We start from the raw sequence: 15,688 nt of genomic DNA on the forward strand, positions 1-15,688 counted from the left end.
TGAATGCTTTCTTCACACAGCTGGAAGTACTAGTAGTGCTTGCATAAGGTGATTATTGTGCAGTTGGTCTGACAATTACCACTCTCTTCAAAGTCCCCCAGCTCACCCTCAAGACAGGAAAGCACGGGCTGCTCTGGTACCTCTGGAGCAGCAAACTCTGCTCTGAAGTCACTCAAAATGGAAGATATTTAGTACCTTTCTGAAAATGTTCTGCATGCTAGGACATCACGCTCTCGATTGTTGGCGAGTTACTGATCACTGAGGTCATCAGTTATTGTTTTTAGCTCAGAATAATGATTTGTAAGGGGGAGCCTGGCCCAGAGCCCCACAGCGACAACAGGTCAGGCAGAAGAAACAAGAGCTCTGAGCTGCAGTCCAGGTAGAAGAGACTTCATCAACCTATTTTGATTTGCACTTGTGCAGAACCTGGCTTTTCTATCCAGGACTAGACTCACACACTACTGGGATATGAGGAAAGAAAGAGAAAAGAACACACAGAAAATACTATTATTACTACCTTCTTTGAGCCAAATCCTGGAGCCACTAGGGAACTTTTCTTAATTAAGCAGTATTTTCTTGCCAGCTCCAAGAGCCTCAGAAACTAAATTCTGTTCAAGTTACACAAGCTGATTTTAATACCTGCTAGTGACCAAATATGTAAAGTACCGTATGAAATTCCAGAGTCAAGATGATCACTGCCTGCAGCCACAGTCATCACATTTCATTCAATACATGAATCTTTAGTGGGAACATTGAGCAAGGGAACACATTGTGCTTCTCAGCCATAAGACACAACAGTACTTCACACGACCAGTAAGTCCTCTTAGCACTGCACTTGGGAGAGGACACTGGAGCAAAATCACTACAAGCCCTGTATCAGAAAATCACAACCAAAATCTAACCCCGTGTCTGCCTCCTCCCATGCTCCAGCCACTAACTCAACAGTCTACGATGCAGAAATGAATGGGATGACTCAAACTGATATCTGGTGCCTGCATGTTAATCCTGTCCCTTAATAAACTGCCTTTATTAGTTTAACAACCTAAAAATAACTGGCTGCCTGATACTGACCAACCCTAATCAAAACATCTGCAAGCCCATAGAGCCTGAGCTACCCTTCAGATCATGTGCCACCACTTCAAAGCCTGTGCATCAAGTCAGTAATTGTAACATTGCATCTAAATATTTAAGCTAGGGGCTGGTAGTCGCGTGTCCCATTTACAGTCAGCATCTGTCTTCTAATTCCATTACAGCACAAAGCAAAAATGTTTCCCAAAACTCACAAACAGGAAAAGCATCACACAGCTAGAGAAGGAGCAGCAGCTTGAACTTTCTAGCTGCTGAGCAGGGCTTTTGTGCTGAGGTCCTTTTTTTTTTCCTCCCTTCAAACTCCCCACATACACACACAAAAATAGGGGTGGTGCCGAAATTGTATTAATGTGAGCCTCAGGCACACAGAAAAAAAGAAAAGAGGAAGGGGAGGGAGAGGGGGGAAGGGTTTGGTCCAAGATGAAAGTAAGATGGAAATAAAGGAGGCAATTTAGTCTGCTGTAGCCTGAATTGCTCTCAGTACAGCCAAGGGTAGAGGCTTGGGATGAGTAGGGCCCTTTTTGGACGGGTGCGCATGACTGGGGGAGGATCCGCCAGGACAGGGCCCGGGGGCCAATTCCGCCGGCCGGGAACAGAGACCCCTTTGAGGGCGGAGGGGGGGTCCCAGCCCTGGCCCCCACCCCTTACAGCGGCCCGAGGACCAGCTCTACGCCCCATCGTTTGAGTGCTGAAAGCCACCAGTTTTTGCCAGAAAACAACAGCTATCTTATGAAGTGGGGAGTTATCAGATTAGTCAGCAAACCATGCCGCCACATAACTCCTGCTAAAGGTACAAGTGACTCCCTCTTCCGTAGCGGTTATGCTAAAAATATGCCCTGATGTGCCATATAAAGGCACAAAAGTTTCTCTTTCATGTTCTTTATTTATGGCTTATGCCTTTAAGAAAAATACATCATGCATGCAGAATACAGATATGCTATTATAGAATTATCAGCTTCCTGATACATGTTGTGACAATCCAGGTTTTCTTTAAATATATATCCAAAATCAGGGTAGAGAGTGACACTGACAAGAATGCCAAAATACAGCAAAGCGGGCTGTACATGTGCCATCTGCAAATGCCTGAGAGAGAGCAAGATTTAAGTGTTAGTAAACAGAGGCTGAAACAGAAATATAGCAAGGTATGTTAATGTTTACTTATGCTTACATATGTGATGGGAGAAATCGCAAACCTGTTTCTATCACACTTTTTTCAAATATATCATGTTTCTCTTCCCTAATCCCACTCTGCTATAAATACTGCCCAAATCCCAAATCTTGAATTAGCTGCCATTAAAGTGACAACAATTATCCTTTCCCTTACGAAAAATGCCTCTCCCTGAGCCACCCAAAAGCTCACGGCAAGGAGGGGATTTCAGGCAACATGAGCAAACATCCAGCACTCGATGTGTGCTCCTGAGCAGAACAATTCCCTGCTCTGCACTCAGCCCCAGGACTTGCTTCCCGATCCGTCTCACAGCCTTCCCTGGCATCTCCCTGTACCCACACTCCTGCTACTGGGATACCTCAAACCCCGGAGATACCTCAGGCCTCTGAGACCAGAGCTTTAAAAATTACTTAAACTATAAAAACTCCAAAATACTTAATTGTTTTCACTCCATAAGGTGGAGCACTCCTACAGAGAGCTGTGAGAAGCGAGGGTTTTGTTGTGCACCACCGGGATAACCTTTGAACGGACTGCAAGCAACCCCAGCATTGGAGGGGCACAGAAGATGCCCCATCAGCGGGCACCCTCTGCCACCCCAGGCCTCGCAGCCAGGCTGGGGGGACAGTGGCAAACACGATCCTGCAGCATCAAAGTCCTCAGGAGCACTGCCAGTCATTTCAGTAAGAGAGCAGGATCTGATCTGATGATTTTTATAGACAGGGTGAAATCGAAGCTCCTCTGCTGGCACTGAGAGTTGATGCAGAACCTTTTTTGTTGAGCGCGTACAGAAAGCAGTGGTGGACTTAGTTTATGGTTGTTTTTTTCCTCGTAATGAGCTCACTGGTGTGTTTTCCCTATACTATCACACCATATGTAAGGCATGTGTAAGGTAACAAAACCTTTCCTGAGCAGTAGCTCTCTCGCACTGCAGCATCTCAGACACTCCAGTAACAAGATTAAGCAACAGCTTGCTAATCAGGGAGGGGAGCAGGCGGTGCCGTGGGGAAGAGCATGCTCTCCCTCCAGCTGCCAAACCTTCCCAGGCACTGTCACAGAACAGACAGGATTATCAAGCTGCCATTTGCACACAACTGCCCAGCCATGTTCATCCAGCACAAACCTGTGTACACAAGGACAGGATAGGACTGTGCCACCCCATTTAGTCAAGGGGAATTTTGAAACCAACTGAACTAAGAGGAAGAAGAAAAGTAAAACCCTCATGCCCGCAGAAAGTGAAGGAGAGGGTACGCTGGAAGACAGAACACAGCCTCCTCGCACAACTGTGCTGGGGGGCACAAGTGAGCCCCTGTTTGCAGTGAGGCACCGCCAGTCCCTGCAAGAGTTGTGTTTCAAAGAGAAGCAGATGGGTGGGTGATATTGATAAAAATATTTTTTCTTTTGCTGTGTCTATTAGTTACTCTGTGTTCTGTAAAGCAGGGATATTATCAAGGCTTCCCATCTTCTGTTTCTAATCTCTGTTGACCAATTCAGGAAAGCAGAAAAGCTAGTTGTTTTAACAACTAGGGCACTGAGTTTAGCTATTTTTCCCTTGGTGTCAGATCCCTCTCAGAACAATTCTCCATTGCAGGACGTTCTGGTGGAAACTTTGTGACCCATCACACAGGAGCAGCTAGACTGAGAAATCAGACTGTGCCTTCTCACTGTAAAATCTATTACTTTGTTAGCATCTTCTGCGTGGTTATATCCACACAAACATATCCACACAAACACAGACACGCAGATGAGGTTTCCCTGAAAGCTTTAGTAACAGAGTTGAAAATTAAGTTTGGGGAATGCCTTGGGACTTGTTCCTACACAAAAAGGAGACATCCTACTTTTAAAGAACAGGTTTCAGTTGTCTTTCTTGAACAGCACTTAGCATCTCAAGATGTCTAGAAATGTTAGCAACATTTTCTAGGCAAAACCAGCTACTTTTTCCTTGGTGGAGAGTCCATAAAACTGCATGGAGCATCAGCTATTAGGGGCTCATTGAATAATTCATCCCTCATTGCAAGCCCATAATGTCTTTTCTCAGCCTTTTGTGGAGCTGTTTTCTCTTCTTTTCTCCTTGAATTATAAAAAGGTTGCCTTCTTTTGTTCACATCAAGCTGCTGCTAGCTGAAGCTTTGTCTGCACAAAGCCAAAGTGTGAGTTTCAATGGACTCCCCCCTCTTTGTTTTCCAAGTTCATCTCCAAGTGTAGATTGTGTATAGAAGGCCTTCTTTGTAAAAGCTGGAAAAGTTGTACAAATGTTTGACCAGCTCATTTGGTACTTTTGTCTCGCCTTCTCCAGTGCCTGTGCATGTGCTGGGCAGCCACTTCCACGCAAAGGCTGCCCAGCCGGGCCCTCGCCTGCCCCTCCGCCCCGGCCCAGCCGGGGACCTGGGCACAACCGCACTGAAGGCAGTGGCTGCCCCCCGACCAGCCCTTTGCCTCCGCCTTGCTCAGGTTGCAACCCCCTCGCAGCCAACACAAGCTTTTCCCAGCAGTTTTTTTAAGAGGAGAAGAAACAAAACATGCAGCTCCCTGCCCTGCCCACGGCTGCAGAGACTCGAGGCTCTGCAGCATTTGGCTACAACCGCCCCTTCTGTGCAGCTGCGCCCTTTGGCTCAGCTCGGGCTGGGAGAGCAGCGGCTGTCCCTGTTCCCTGGCCCCTGTCCCTGCTATCAAAAGCCAAACTGGTGGTGATCCCCACCATTGCCCCCACCTTCACACCATTCCCACACACTGCAGGGTCACGGGATGGGATGGGACACAGCAGACACCCCATCAGCGCGAGCTCCTCACCCTACACCTCCCCATGCGCTGGCCCCAGGATGACCTGGCCCCAGGGGAGAGAATGGGGAGAGCAATACCCACCAGTACCCTGGGCTGGCATGAGCTGGTCCCAGGGCTCCACGGAGAGTGGGGGAAAATGGGACTTTACCTCTTTCGCTGAGGATGCCATCAATGCTGTGCTTGGCCTTCTTGTCACCTTCCTCCACCTCCTTCCTTTCCAGCTCGGCCTCCTCTTCCTCACCTTTCCCAAACTTGCTGCGCAGGATGCGGCTGATGGAGCTCACTTTGGGGGGAGCACAGAGCTGTGACTGGGCTTGTCCCCAACAGCCCCCACAACATACAAACCAGGCAGATGAGCTGAGCCTTGCATCAGTGCCGCTACTCCATGTACCCCCCTGGCTACTACCAGTTGGGGCCTCCCACTCCCCAACCTGTGGGGGGGTTTCACAGGACACTGTCCCACACCACACTCCAGCCCAGGCACAGTGGGCCCCCAAGTATTTTTTTCCCAAACCCAGGCAGTGGGTGATAAGAAAAAGCAACGGACACTAGCACAAATACCGTGCCAGCTTCATTTCCCCCAACCGACAAAGAACCCACCGGCACAGTGAGCTGCTCCCCAGCTCCAGCTTCCCATCTCCGGGTCTCCAGCAAGCCCCGAGCCCTCTTTAGGCAGCAGCCCGGTAAGGACGGCAGGGGGAGGAGGAGGGGATGGGGATGCAGTTGCAATTTAATTGAAAACACCCCCACCGAGCGCAGGAATCCTACCGGAATGGGTCTGCTGGTACCAGCGTGCTAACGCTGACCACTTCAGGGTTACCAGCTCGGCTTGGGGCTCTCCCCGGGTATAGCGCTGCCCTCCCCGTACCGCCCTCGGGCCCGCCGGGATGTGTCCAAGCCCCCCGCTCCGTACCTGACGGCACCGTGTTGCGGTCACACACCCCGTCCTTCAGCAGCTTGTCCCGGATCTCCCAGCTGAACATGCCCGCGTTCTCCTTCTTGTATTCCTCGATTTTCTTCTCAACATCCGGCGTCGTCACCTGCTTCAGTAAAGACAAGGAGACCGGGCACAGTCTGCAGGACCCCGAGCGGCTGCCACCGGCATCCCCGGTGCGGCCGGAGCCTCCCCGCCGAGCCGACCCGCACTGCTGCCAGCGACAGCCGACACCATCCCCGCTTAGAAACCCCATTTGAAGCACCCCGAGGACGGACAGGTTAAAATCAGAGGGGATATAATCAGTAGCAATGGGCTCGTATCAGACAAATACGCCCCGCGTTAAACGAAATTTCCCAGGAAACCTGCCGGGTTTACACGGAAGGTGGGATCGAGCCCTCGGCAAGTAAAATCCCGAATTTACGCAGGACCGGCTGCCGAGCGGTCTGGAAAAATCCCGGGAAAATTCTGTGTCGGGAGTAGAGGAGGACGCCGTGTGAGCGAAGCTCCCAGTCAGTAAAGTTTCGGTTGAACAAAGTTTGCAACGCCAAAAAAAAAGTCGTGTACTAAAAACGCTGAGAGCTCCGAGTACCAAGAGGTTTCTTTGATTGCTTCGTGATTTAAAATAAAGCCGAATTCAAACAAAACGAAGGTCTCTTCTTTGGGAACAGCTTTTCGGTCCGGTAACACATGTAAAAAATATCCCTAGTCACAATACCGAAAGAGAAAGGTCAGGCATTGCGACTTTAAAGGCAACAAAGAGGAAAAAAAAAAACAAAACAAAACAAAAAACAAATTAGCAGGTAACTTTCTATAAAAACGCAAGTCGTTACTTCGTTTTTGTGGGAAACAAAAGCCACAGTAGGACGAGGAGGCTAATCTTGAGAAAATGATCCGTATTTGTATGCATTATTGTGAGCACAAACTTTTTAGTGGTGTAGCTATAAATATACGCAGCTTTGGAGCAGACAGAAAAACAAACGGAGCAGGACAAGAAGCAGTGGGCAGACAGAAATGCAGGTAATTTCTTTCACTTTTTTCGTTTTGTTTTGGGTTTTTGGTCGTTTTTTTTTTTTTTTGCTTTGCAACGAAAGAAGCGATGGCCCGATCCCGCTTCTCTGTGCAAGCCCTGGTATCCGACCGCGAGGCTGAGAGTGGGGCGCTCAGGGCTTTGGACAACGAAATGTTCACAAAACGGCCCCTTTCTCCCTAGTTTTGCTTGCGAAGCTTTTGGTTTGTATTTTTTAGTTTTTAAATAACATTTTCTTAATTAAAAAAAATGCCATGAACTCCAACAATATTTTTTAAAGCCTCGATAACTTTTAGAGCAACAGGCAGGCGGTGCTGGGACGGGTGCGTGTCTGCGCCCACCCGTGGTCCCCGCACGGTCCCTCCGGCCCTCCCGGGGTGCTGCCTCCCCGCCTGCAAACCCTGGGACCACCCTGGGCTGATTCCCAGCTGGGCTTCGCTCCCCGCCGCCGCGTCCGGGGTTTGCCCGGCTCCTTGCGGGCGCAGAGGGGCTCACCTTGGGCTTGCTGCCGCCGATGGCCCCCGGCCGGATGGAGCCCGTCTCCTGGTACCTGCAGAGAATTTTGGAGACGCAGCCGTGGGACACTCGCAGCTGGCGAGAGATGACACAGGGCCTTATGCCATGGTGGGCCATCTCCACTATCTTGTGTCGGATATGGTTTGGTAAAGGCCTGCCATTGATAAACACTCCTCCGAGTTGATTGACTCTGCCCTGGCCTAGAGGAGTAGAGACTAGAAAAGGAGGGGAGGGGAGGCAGGAGGGGGAAATGGCGTTAACGTCTCCTTCGAATCCTGCTGGGTCTTTTTTTGTTGTTGTTGTTATTGTTTTTTGTTTGTTTTTTTTTTTCTTTGTCTTTGCTTTTCTGTAAAGCAACTCGCTGCCACCCGCCCCCGCCCGCCCCGCCGCCCCGCAGCGCACCCGGGGCCCACCGACCCCCGCGGAGCCCCGCGCTGCCGCTTTAGTGGGCAAGAAAAGGCGGTGGAGTGGCTTCACCTGTTGCACCGGAGCCGGGTGTCAGGGCTTGCCTGACTCTAGCAGAGAAGAGGGGAAGCGGTGCGGGAAGCCTACGGTTTCCCCGGGCGACGCCCCGGGATGCGGCGGTGGGAGCCGCCGCAGACGCCCGTCCTCCCGCCGGCCAGGGGGCTGCGGGGCTCCCCGGAGCTGCGAGGCTCTCGCACCGCCACAGTCTGGAGGAAGAATCACCAGTTGCAGAACGGCACGGCCGAGACAAGCGCTCGTTTCTAAAGTCCCTTTCGATTTCGTTTATTTTTTTTTTTTTCTAACTTTTCCCCCACCTCTTTTTCTAACTTTGGGGTCCCCAAATCACTGCCCTGGCACTCCGCTGAACAGTGGATTCAGGGCCCGCTGCGCCGCCGACCTCCCGTCCGGTTCCCTCCGCTCCCGTTGCCGGAGTGGAGCGACCATTCCTGCGGTGCGAGGCCAGAGCCACTAGCCCGCAGTCGGGCCTTCCACGCACGGCCCCAGCCATGCCCATCCCAGGACAGGGCCCAGCTCCAGCCCCGCCGCGGGACGGCGGCTCTGGCAGCCCGGGAGTGTGAGCCGTGCCGGCTATCCGGCGAGCTTTTCGTATGCCGGCCCACGGCGGGCCGGGGGAGCCGCTTTGTTCCAGCCTCCCGGCACGGAGCAATTCTCACGGTTCCGAGTGGGAGCAGACCGGGAGCGGCCTTACCTTCCAGCGGGAACCCGCTGCGGGGGTAGTTCTGGCCGGCCCCGGGTCGCATCATCCTGGGGACAGCTCCAGCCAAAGTTGTCATCGCGGCAGCGACGGCCCGGCAGTGTTATATCCAGGTGAAGGCTGATCTAGGAGAAATCCGCACTGTCAGCGAGTCCCACCGAATCAGCAGCGGTCCCGGGAGGGGGTGGGGGATGCCACCGGGGGGCGGGGAGAAGGCAGCTCCGCCGCTGCCCCTTTGTCAGTGACCCGCGCTGCCCCGCACCGGGAGGGCAGGGGCCGGGGCCCGGCCAGGCGAAGCCGAGGGTGGGGCGGGCGGCGGGGGAGGCGGCGGCGCTGTCCCCGGTGCGGCGGGAAGCGGCAGCCGCGGGGCCGGGAACATTTATCGGCTCCATCCCCGGCGCGGCTCCGCAGCGGCGCCGCCGCGATTGGCCACCAGCGCCCGGCCCGGCCGCGCCGCCCCCGCTGATTGGGCGAGAGAGGCGGCTCTCCCGCATCGCCCCGGCCGGCGCGGCCGGTACGACACGGTCCGGTACGACACGGTCCGGTACGACACGGCATGGTACGACACGGCATGGCCGGGAACAGGGAGCGGTGCACCAGCCGGAGCGACCCAGGTCTCTCACCCGTGGGGACCCATGTCCCTCCGGGGCTCCGCGGGGCCTCAACCCTGCCCCACCAGACACGAAGGGACAGTTCCTCGCTGCCCGTAAAATGCTTTGTCTCCTGGTTCTCCTCCTCCGAGCACGAGTAGCGGGGACCAGGGGGAACAACCTCTTTTGTTTTTTTTTTTTTCCATTTTTAATTAAGGAAAAAAGCGTCTTCCTTCCACCGAAATCTCCCGCCGTCCAGAAGAGAAATATCTGGACCAAACGGTGCTAACAGCTGTGAAAGCGAGACCTGCCATTGAAATCTCAGCCGGGATTTCTGCTTTTAAAAATCGATGGCACGAGTGTGTCCCTGCATTACACGCGTGTGCGTGTATGTGCGGGTGTGTACGGGTGCGAGGTGGTGCGTGTTCAAGTCTTACTAACAAGCGTTTGTTCCCAGGAATTTATTGTAGTATTCAAACTAAACTGCTGGAAAAATAAAAGAGGTAAAGTCTGCCTAGGAGCTGAAGTGACCACAGCAGGATATGACGCCAGGAGTGTTGTAAAGACTGTCTGTCCTTAAAGAAGGTACTATTGTGCATGGCCTTTTATTTATAACTTGGTAAGTGCCAGCAAACTCGCCTCCTTTACACTCTGAAGTGCCAGCCCAGCTTTCCACAGTGCTCTTTATTTGCAATAGTCTATTCAGTAACTGTCACTCCAGAGCTTCAAGTTATTCAAGACCTTAATCAATCACAAGGATGAGAATCGTTCAGGTTTCCCCCTTTGAAATGAGGGAAACAATGTTTTCTAGGCTCCCAGTCCGCTTCTTCTACATCGTTTCGAGGCCGGTACCGGCCCCGGGGCGGGTGAGCATTCGCGTTATTTGAGCAGAAATCCGGGGCCGGAATGACAAACGAATCGGACCGCGGCGGGAAAGGCGGCAGCGGCCCGATGCAGGAGGCGCGGAGTTTGCCGGCAAGCTCCGCACCGGAGTGCTCGGGACGGTGGAACCCACAGACGGAGCCGGCGCACCCGGTCACTCGCGGCACCCACCGCGGCGTGTGTCCCGCACGCCCGAGAGGCTCTGAACCGTGGTCCCGCTCTTTCCAACCTCCGCGCCCCGGCGATCAAACCGAGTGGTTTCCACCACTTTTTAAATGCATAAAAATAAACCCCAAAGCCTGTGTGCGCGGCGGCCGCCGGATCTGCTCGAGAAAGCTTTCCACACGCCCAAGAAACACGTTGGCAAGAAAAGTTCACACGGCAGGAAAAGTCCCAGTGTATTTTACACAGCGTTTGTGTTACAAAGCACTCCAATGACCGAAGCTTTGGGAAAACCTGTGAAACCCCAGTGCCGTGAAGTCTCGGCCGCAGCGGGGCAGCGGAGCGCGGCCGCCAGCCGAGGGAGCGCCTGTGGCGGCCGCCCCGCCGGGCACACCGCTCTCGGGAGATATTCCAACGGCACTGGTCACACCGCACTACTTGCCACGCGTGTTTTACTAGAGGAGGGAAGGCGGGAGAATTGCTATTAAGAAAAAAGGGCAAAGTTATTTAATATTTAATTCTTGCTTGGGAAGCGCGCTGCGGGAAGCAGGGACTCGCGGGAGCGCACAGGGCACAAACAGCATCCCCCAGGACGCCCCCTCAGCGCCGGTATCGCCGCGGCCCCGAGCGTGGGAGAAGAACCGTTTCTCACTCGCGTCTGCGGCGGGGGCTGCCAGGGCGAGCCTCGGGCCGTAACCCACGTACAGACGAGAAGGGGCCGCGAACGGGAACTGACTCGACCCCTCACCCGCGCAGGGGAGGAGCGGAACCTCTCGCCCCCGGCCGCGAGCCGGCCTTGGCCGTTATTGTCCGTTACCTTTCCCCCTTCAACGCCGTGCGTCCGTGTGCGTGGCGTGTGCGCGCGTGTACTTGTTTGTGTGGGCCCGCGTGCGGTGCCGGGGACATCCCGGCAGGCCCCGTGCCCTCCGGTGTCAGGAGACGTTTCGGGCTTCCTGGAGCTGCCACCGCTCCCTCAGGGGCCAAGGGCCGGTCGCACCGGAGCAAAGCCGGCCGGGGCGCACACCCCCGACGGGGCTGGCGGCTACGCTCTGCGGCGGCAGCTGCCGCAACACCTCCCGTGTAACCGGCCCCGTGAGGCTCGCAAGGAACGCATGAATTCCCCCAGAGCCCCACGTCTGTTACCCCGCTCCATCGGGACAGGTTTCTGGACCCGACTCGCGTGGGCTGGAGGGGAAAGCCATGAGAAACCCACCTAGTCTAGTCCTGCGCTACCAGACACCGAGTGCTCCAAGATGAAACAGCCGCATCCTCCCGCACAGGAACTGTTAAAAATTCAAGCGAAAAAGATTAGGCACGAATTCCCGGCCCCGCTCCTCCCTCCCCTCCTCGCCCCCACCCCCGCATTACAGTCCTTTAGGCCAGCAGAGATGATTTCACGGTTTTCCAGTGGAAATAGCTAAAAATGCTCCTGCTAATTACAGAGTTCTTCCAGGCCAGGTGCACTTTTAATTGGATTAGTAAGAGCTCTATATTAAACCTGCAGCACATCAAATGGACAGTGAAAATTAGAGCTATTAAGAACACAGGCAATCATTTCTGAACGGTAACATCACTGGTTTCTCCTCTATTAGAAATAAATCAATTATGCCGTTTCCGGGTTTGTGCGCGTACATTAATTTCTCATAAGGATTTCAGAGGGGATTCTCCGCCTAACTATGGAGACGGAGAGGAGCGTACGGCTTCGTAAATATAAATGTTTATTTGAGAGGGAAAGGAAAGGGGAGGAAAGCAAAGGGGAGGAAAGGAAAGGTGTGAGGAAAAGAGAGAAAGAAGGAAAGAAAGATATAAATCATGTATATGGGCGCCTCTGTTTTGTGCTCCACGCTGTCCCCGCAATAAATACCTGGGAAGAAACTTCTGGGTTTGGGGTCTCTGAGCGCAGGCTGACCCGGGGTTGGCCGGGTTTGGTTTCACCCGATGTATCTCTCTTTATACAGATTTCCCTCTTTCTTCACCTCCTACAAAGGGGGTGGATTCGTGACTTTGGGGGAACTCGTACCGCCCGAGCACAGAGCGGGACAGTGGATGCTGCGGTGGAGCGTGTCCCGGGAGCAGCGCGTCCCCGGCGGGGCCCGCCCGGCGGGCTGGAGAGCCGGGGGTTGCAGTGCTGGGCGCTGCGGGGTCCCAGCAATCGCTGGCCCATTCCCACCGTGTGCTCCGCGTTAAGGAACTCCCCCGCTGCAAGCGAGTCGTGGGGTGATGCGAGTCCTGCCAAGGACCAGAGGCGTGTTAAATCAAACCGAGATCGACTGTTTCGGAAGAGAGTGGTCTGACTACGACGGCGAGTTGTAACATAGCAAAAAAAGAGAAACTTCAATACTGTTCTAGTAATTTGGGAGTTATAGTGATACGAACGGTTAATAGACCCTCTGCTTGGAGCAGGGGACGCGATGATAGGGGGGCGGCGGGGAGCAAGAGTGGGGCAGGGAGGCAGGCAGTCAGTGATGGCACCCTGCGGCATCCCGCGGGCGGCGACACTAGAGAAGCGACCAGTTACAGCGACAAACAGCCCCGTACAGCCCAATTCCTCTCTTAGAAATAAGCTTCGCGAATGAAGCCCTACCAGGGGAAGTCACTCCAGCCCATTCTTCTGCAAATCAATTCCTTCTCGTTTACGGTCCCGGAGGTGTCCAGCGACAAAACCTGCCGAGCCGGAACGTGTAAGGGAGCCCCGCCGCCGCGCCCCGGGGCAGCCGGCCGGGAAACACGGTCCCGGCGGTGGGACGTGAGCTCTCGCTCGGTTCCCGTTCTGGTCTCTTCCCCAGCCTCCGGGCAGGCCTAGTTCCAGCGCCGGGGAGGAAGCCAGACCCCACCTTCAGGTTTAGAAGGAACGATACCTGCTCGGACCCCTCCCCCGGCTCCACCAAGCTCCGCGCTACGTGTCCAGGGGCTGCCCTGGACCCGCGCCGAGCCCTCAGACGCCTCCGCCCCGGCGGAAGCCGAATCGGGGGCCGGTGTCCCGGGAAAGCCCAAGGCCGGCAGTGGAGTGGGAAGGGAGCGTCGCTTTCCGCCCGGCTCCTGGGCCCGAGCTTTAGAAAATATTTCTAGACAAGTAGCCTTAAGATTAATCGTTTTAAGGGCTTTTTCTTTTTTTTTTTCAGAAACATAATACTATTTGGCGAAAAAAGAAATTACCAGCAAAGGGCCGGGGAGATTAACATTTAGAAACTTATGAAATGTAATCTGCATATCCAATTGATTCCCAGCATATCAGTTGAAAGGATAAAGATATATATCTCCATGATGGATATTGCATTAATAGGCACATAAATAAAGGTTGAAAAGTCATCACGGAAAGCTTTGAACCTTTTCCCATCGCTTTTATGTCCCATCCGCATGCCTCAGCACCGTCTTTTTTTTTTTGTTTTGTTTTTATGTTTTCATGAATTTAGAGCCACAACGCGCTTGGCAGCCCAAAAAGGGCTCGGTGCTGGGCGTGGAGCTGGCGGGGCGGCTCGGTACCGGAGGAAGCTCTGTGTAAGGACAGAGGCAGGGAACTCCAGAATCCCCTAAGCACCCCCGGCACCCCTGAGGCGACCCACTCTGGAGCTTTGCTGTCCGGGTCGAGGGCAAAGGAGGGGCTCTGCCGCTGCTCCGCGTAGGGAGTTTTCTTCCGAGGATAGGTCCGTGGGGATCGCCTTTGCCAGGACCACGAAGGAAAGGGAAACCGTGAGGGCGAAGGCAAAGCACTTCCGTGGGTGGGTAGATCCGAGGTAGATCCCGCCACCGGGTCCCAGAGGGAGCCATGGGAGGGAGAAAACACCCAGGGGAGCCCCCTCTGTCGCCCGCTGCCCAAAGGGTCTGGCCCTCGGGGGCACCTGGCCCTGGCCCAGGGACCGGCTGTGCCCCGGGCTGGGCGGTGATCCACGGGAAGGACGAAATGAAATTCCTCGCAGGCCGGCGAGGCTGCCAGCGGGACAAGGCTTATAACATTTAAGCCTACAAATAACTCCCTTTGCGGTACTGGCGGCCCTCTCTCCCTGTAAACTGGCAATAAATACAACATGTATTTCACTAACTCCTCACCTTTCTGATTACTACCAGATCCTCCAGTAAGCGATACTACAGCTGCCACTCCACGCTAACACATGCCTGCCGGGACGAGGACAGAAATGCGTCTGCGGTCTGAATGGCAGAAGGGAGCGGTGGGGTAGGCTCGTTCCTGCGGGTCACGGTGGCAGGGACGGTCTGGTCCTCCCGTGCAAAGAGACACATTTATCTATAATTTAAAAGCGTCCAGTCGAATTTCGGATTGAGTTCAGAGCGGGGAGGAAATACCCCGTCGGGCTGGGCCGGCTCCCCAGCTCCCACCTGCAAGTCTCACCCACGGGACGGGAAATTCGCCTCTTCCTTCCCCATCTCCACCGTAGTTAACAGCCACATTGCAAAACGAAGCGTCTAATCCTCGTTAATTACTTGTAAAAACAGCAGTGATGATTAATTCCAGCAGTATCACAATAGATTTCCACCAGGGGTTTTACTGCAATCAAGAGACCGTCAGGGTTTTTACGGACTGATCAAGTCCATTTGCCTTCAGAACAAGGGATTTCCACAGCAGCGGAGGGGAACGATGAACACGCGTGGAACTGTGTGTCCCACTCCGGGTCTGCCAACAGGTATCGGAGCACCAGCAAGCACCCAGCCCTCGGTCCTCAAGCGTCACTCGGGACATTCCTCCCTTCTTCCCTCCCGTTCTCCATCTAAACGTGATGGAGCCAGGAATTAACGATTTTAAGAGGAAAGCGGCCGTACTGGCACAGACATTGAATTCATTAATCGGTATTTCGCCCGCAGCTATATGATTTCACCACTTATTCTTTTAAAGAACTGGATTAAATCTGGGAAGAAAGAAACGGATGCAAAAAGAGGAGAAAAAGAAATAATGAAAGAGCGAGAGGGAAAGAAGGAAGGACAGCAAGAAAGTAAAGGACATCAGACTAGAAAACAAAACGGGGGAGAAAAAAGTGCATGAAAGGCGAGGTGAAAGCCGTCCGAGGAGGAACGGCGGCCCGCTCGGTGTCTGCCCGGTGCAGCAGTGCCCTGGCCCGGGTCGGGGTCTCCTCGCGGTACGGGAGCGGTGACCCGCCGGTGCCGGCGGCCAGGGGTCGTGCAGGGACCGCCTTCCAACGCCCCGGGCCAGTGCAGCGGAGCAGGGCGGGCGGCGGGCGGGAGGGCTCCGGCTCCATCCCCGTCCGCCCGCAGCGGGTCCCCCGCGCCGTCCAGCCCGGGCTGGTGCCGCTGCTCCCCGGCCGCTCCTTCTCCGCCATCCTGCTCAAACGAAAGGCTCCTGCCCCCACGCCGTCCAGCACCGCCTTTGTCAGTGCCGGACGCTTATATT

The 15,688-nt window shown here is 54.3% G+C and overlaps 1 protein-coding gene across 7 annotated transcripts in view; it reads right to left on the minus strand.

The window, feature by feature from the left end:
* Positions 1-9,030, minus strand: part of PAX3 (paired box 3) — a 75,896-nt gene extending 66,866 nt beyond the window's left edge. For 2 of the 7 annotated variants that reach the window (XM_071812449.1, XM_071812448.1), the window contains exons 1-4: positions 8,690-9,030; positions 7,495-7,730; positions 5,949-6,075; positions 5,184-5,318 (exon numbers count right to left, since the gene is read on the minus strand). In XM_071812449.1, coding sequence (XP_071668550.1) covers positions 5,184-5,318; positions 5,949-6,075; positions 7,495-7,730; positions 8,690-8,774 — 583 coding nt within the window. In that variant the 5' untranslated portion in view covers positions 8,775-9,030. Of the gene's footprint in view, positions 1-4,248; positions 4,490-5,183; positions 5,319-5,948; positions 6,079-7,494; positions 7,731-8,689 lie in introns of those variants that run through there. The other 5 variants (XM_065844689.2, XM_065844688.2, XM_071812451.1 and 2 more) reach the window with 4 other exon arrangements.
* Between the last annotated feature and the right edge of the window lie 6,658 nt (positions 9,031-15,688).

The sequence above is a fragment of the Patagioenas fasciata genome, chromosome 9, assembly GCF_037038585.1.
Source record: "Patagioenas fasciata isolate bPatFas1 chromosome 9, bPatFas1.hap1, whole genome shotgun sequence".
In the NCBI taxonomy this organism is placed as follows: Eukaryota; Metazoa; Chordata; class Aves; order Columbiformes; family Columbidae; genus Patagioenas; species Patagioenas fasciata.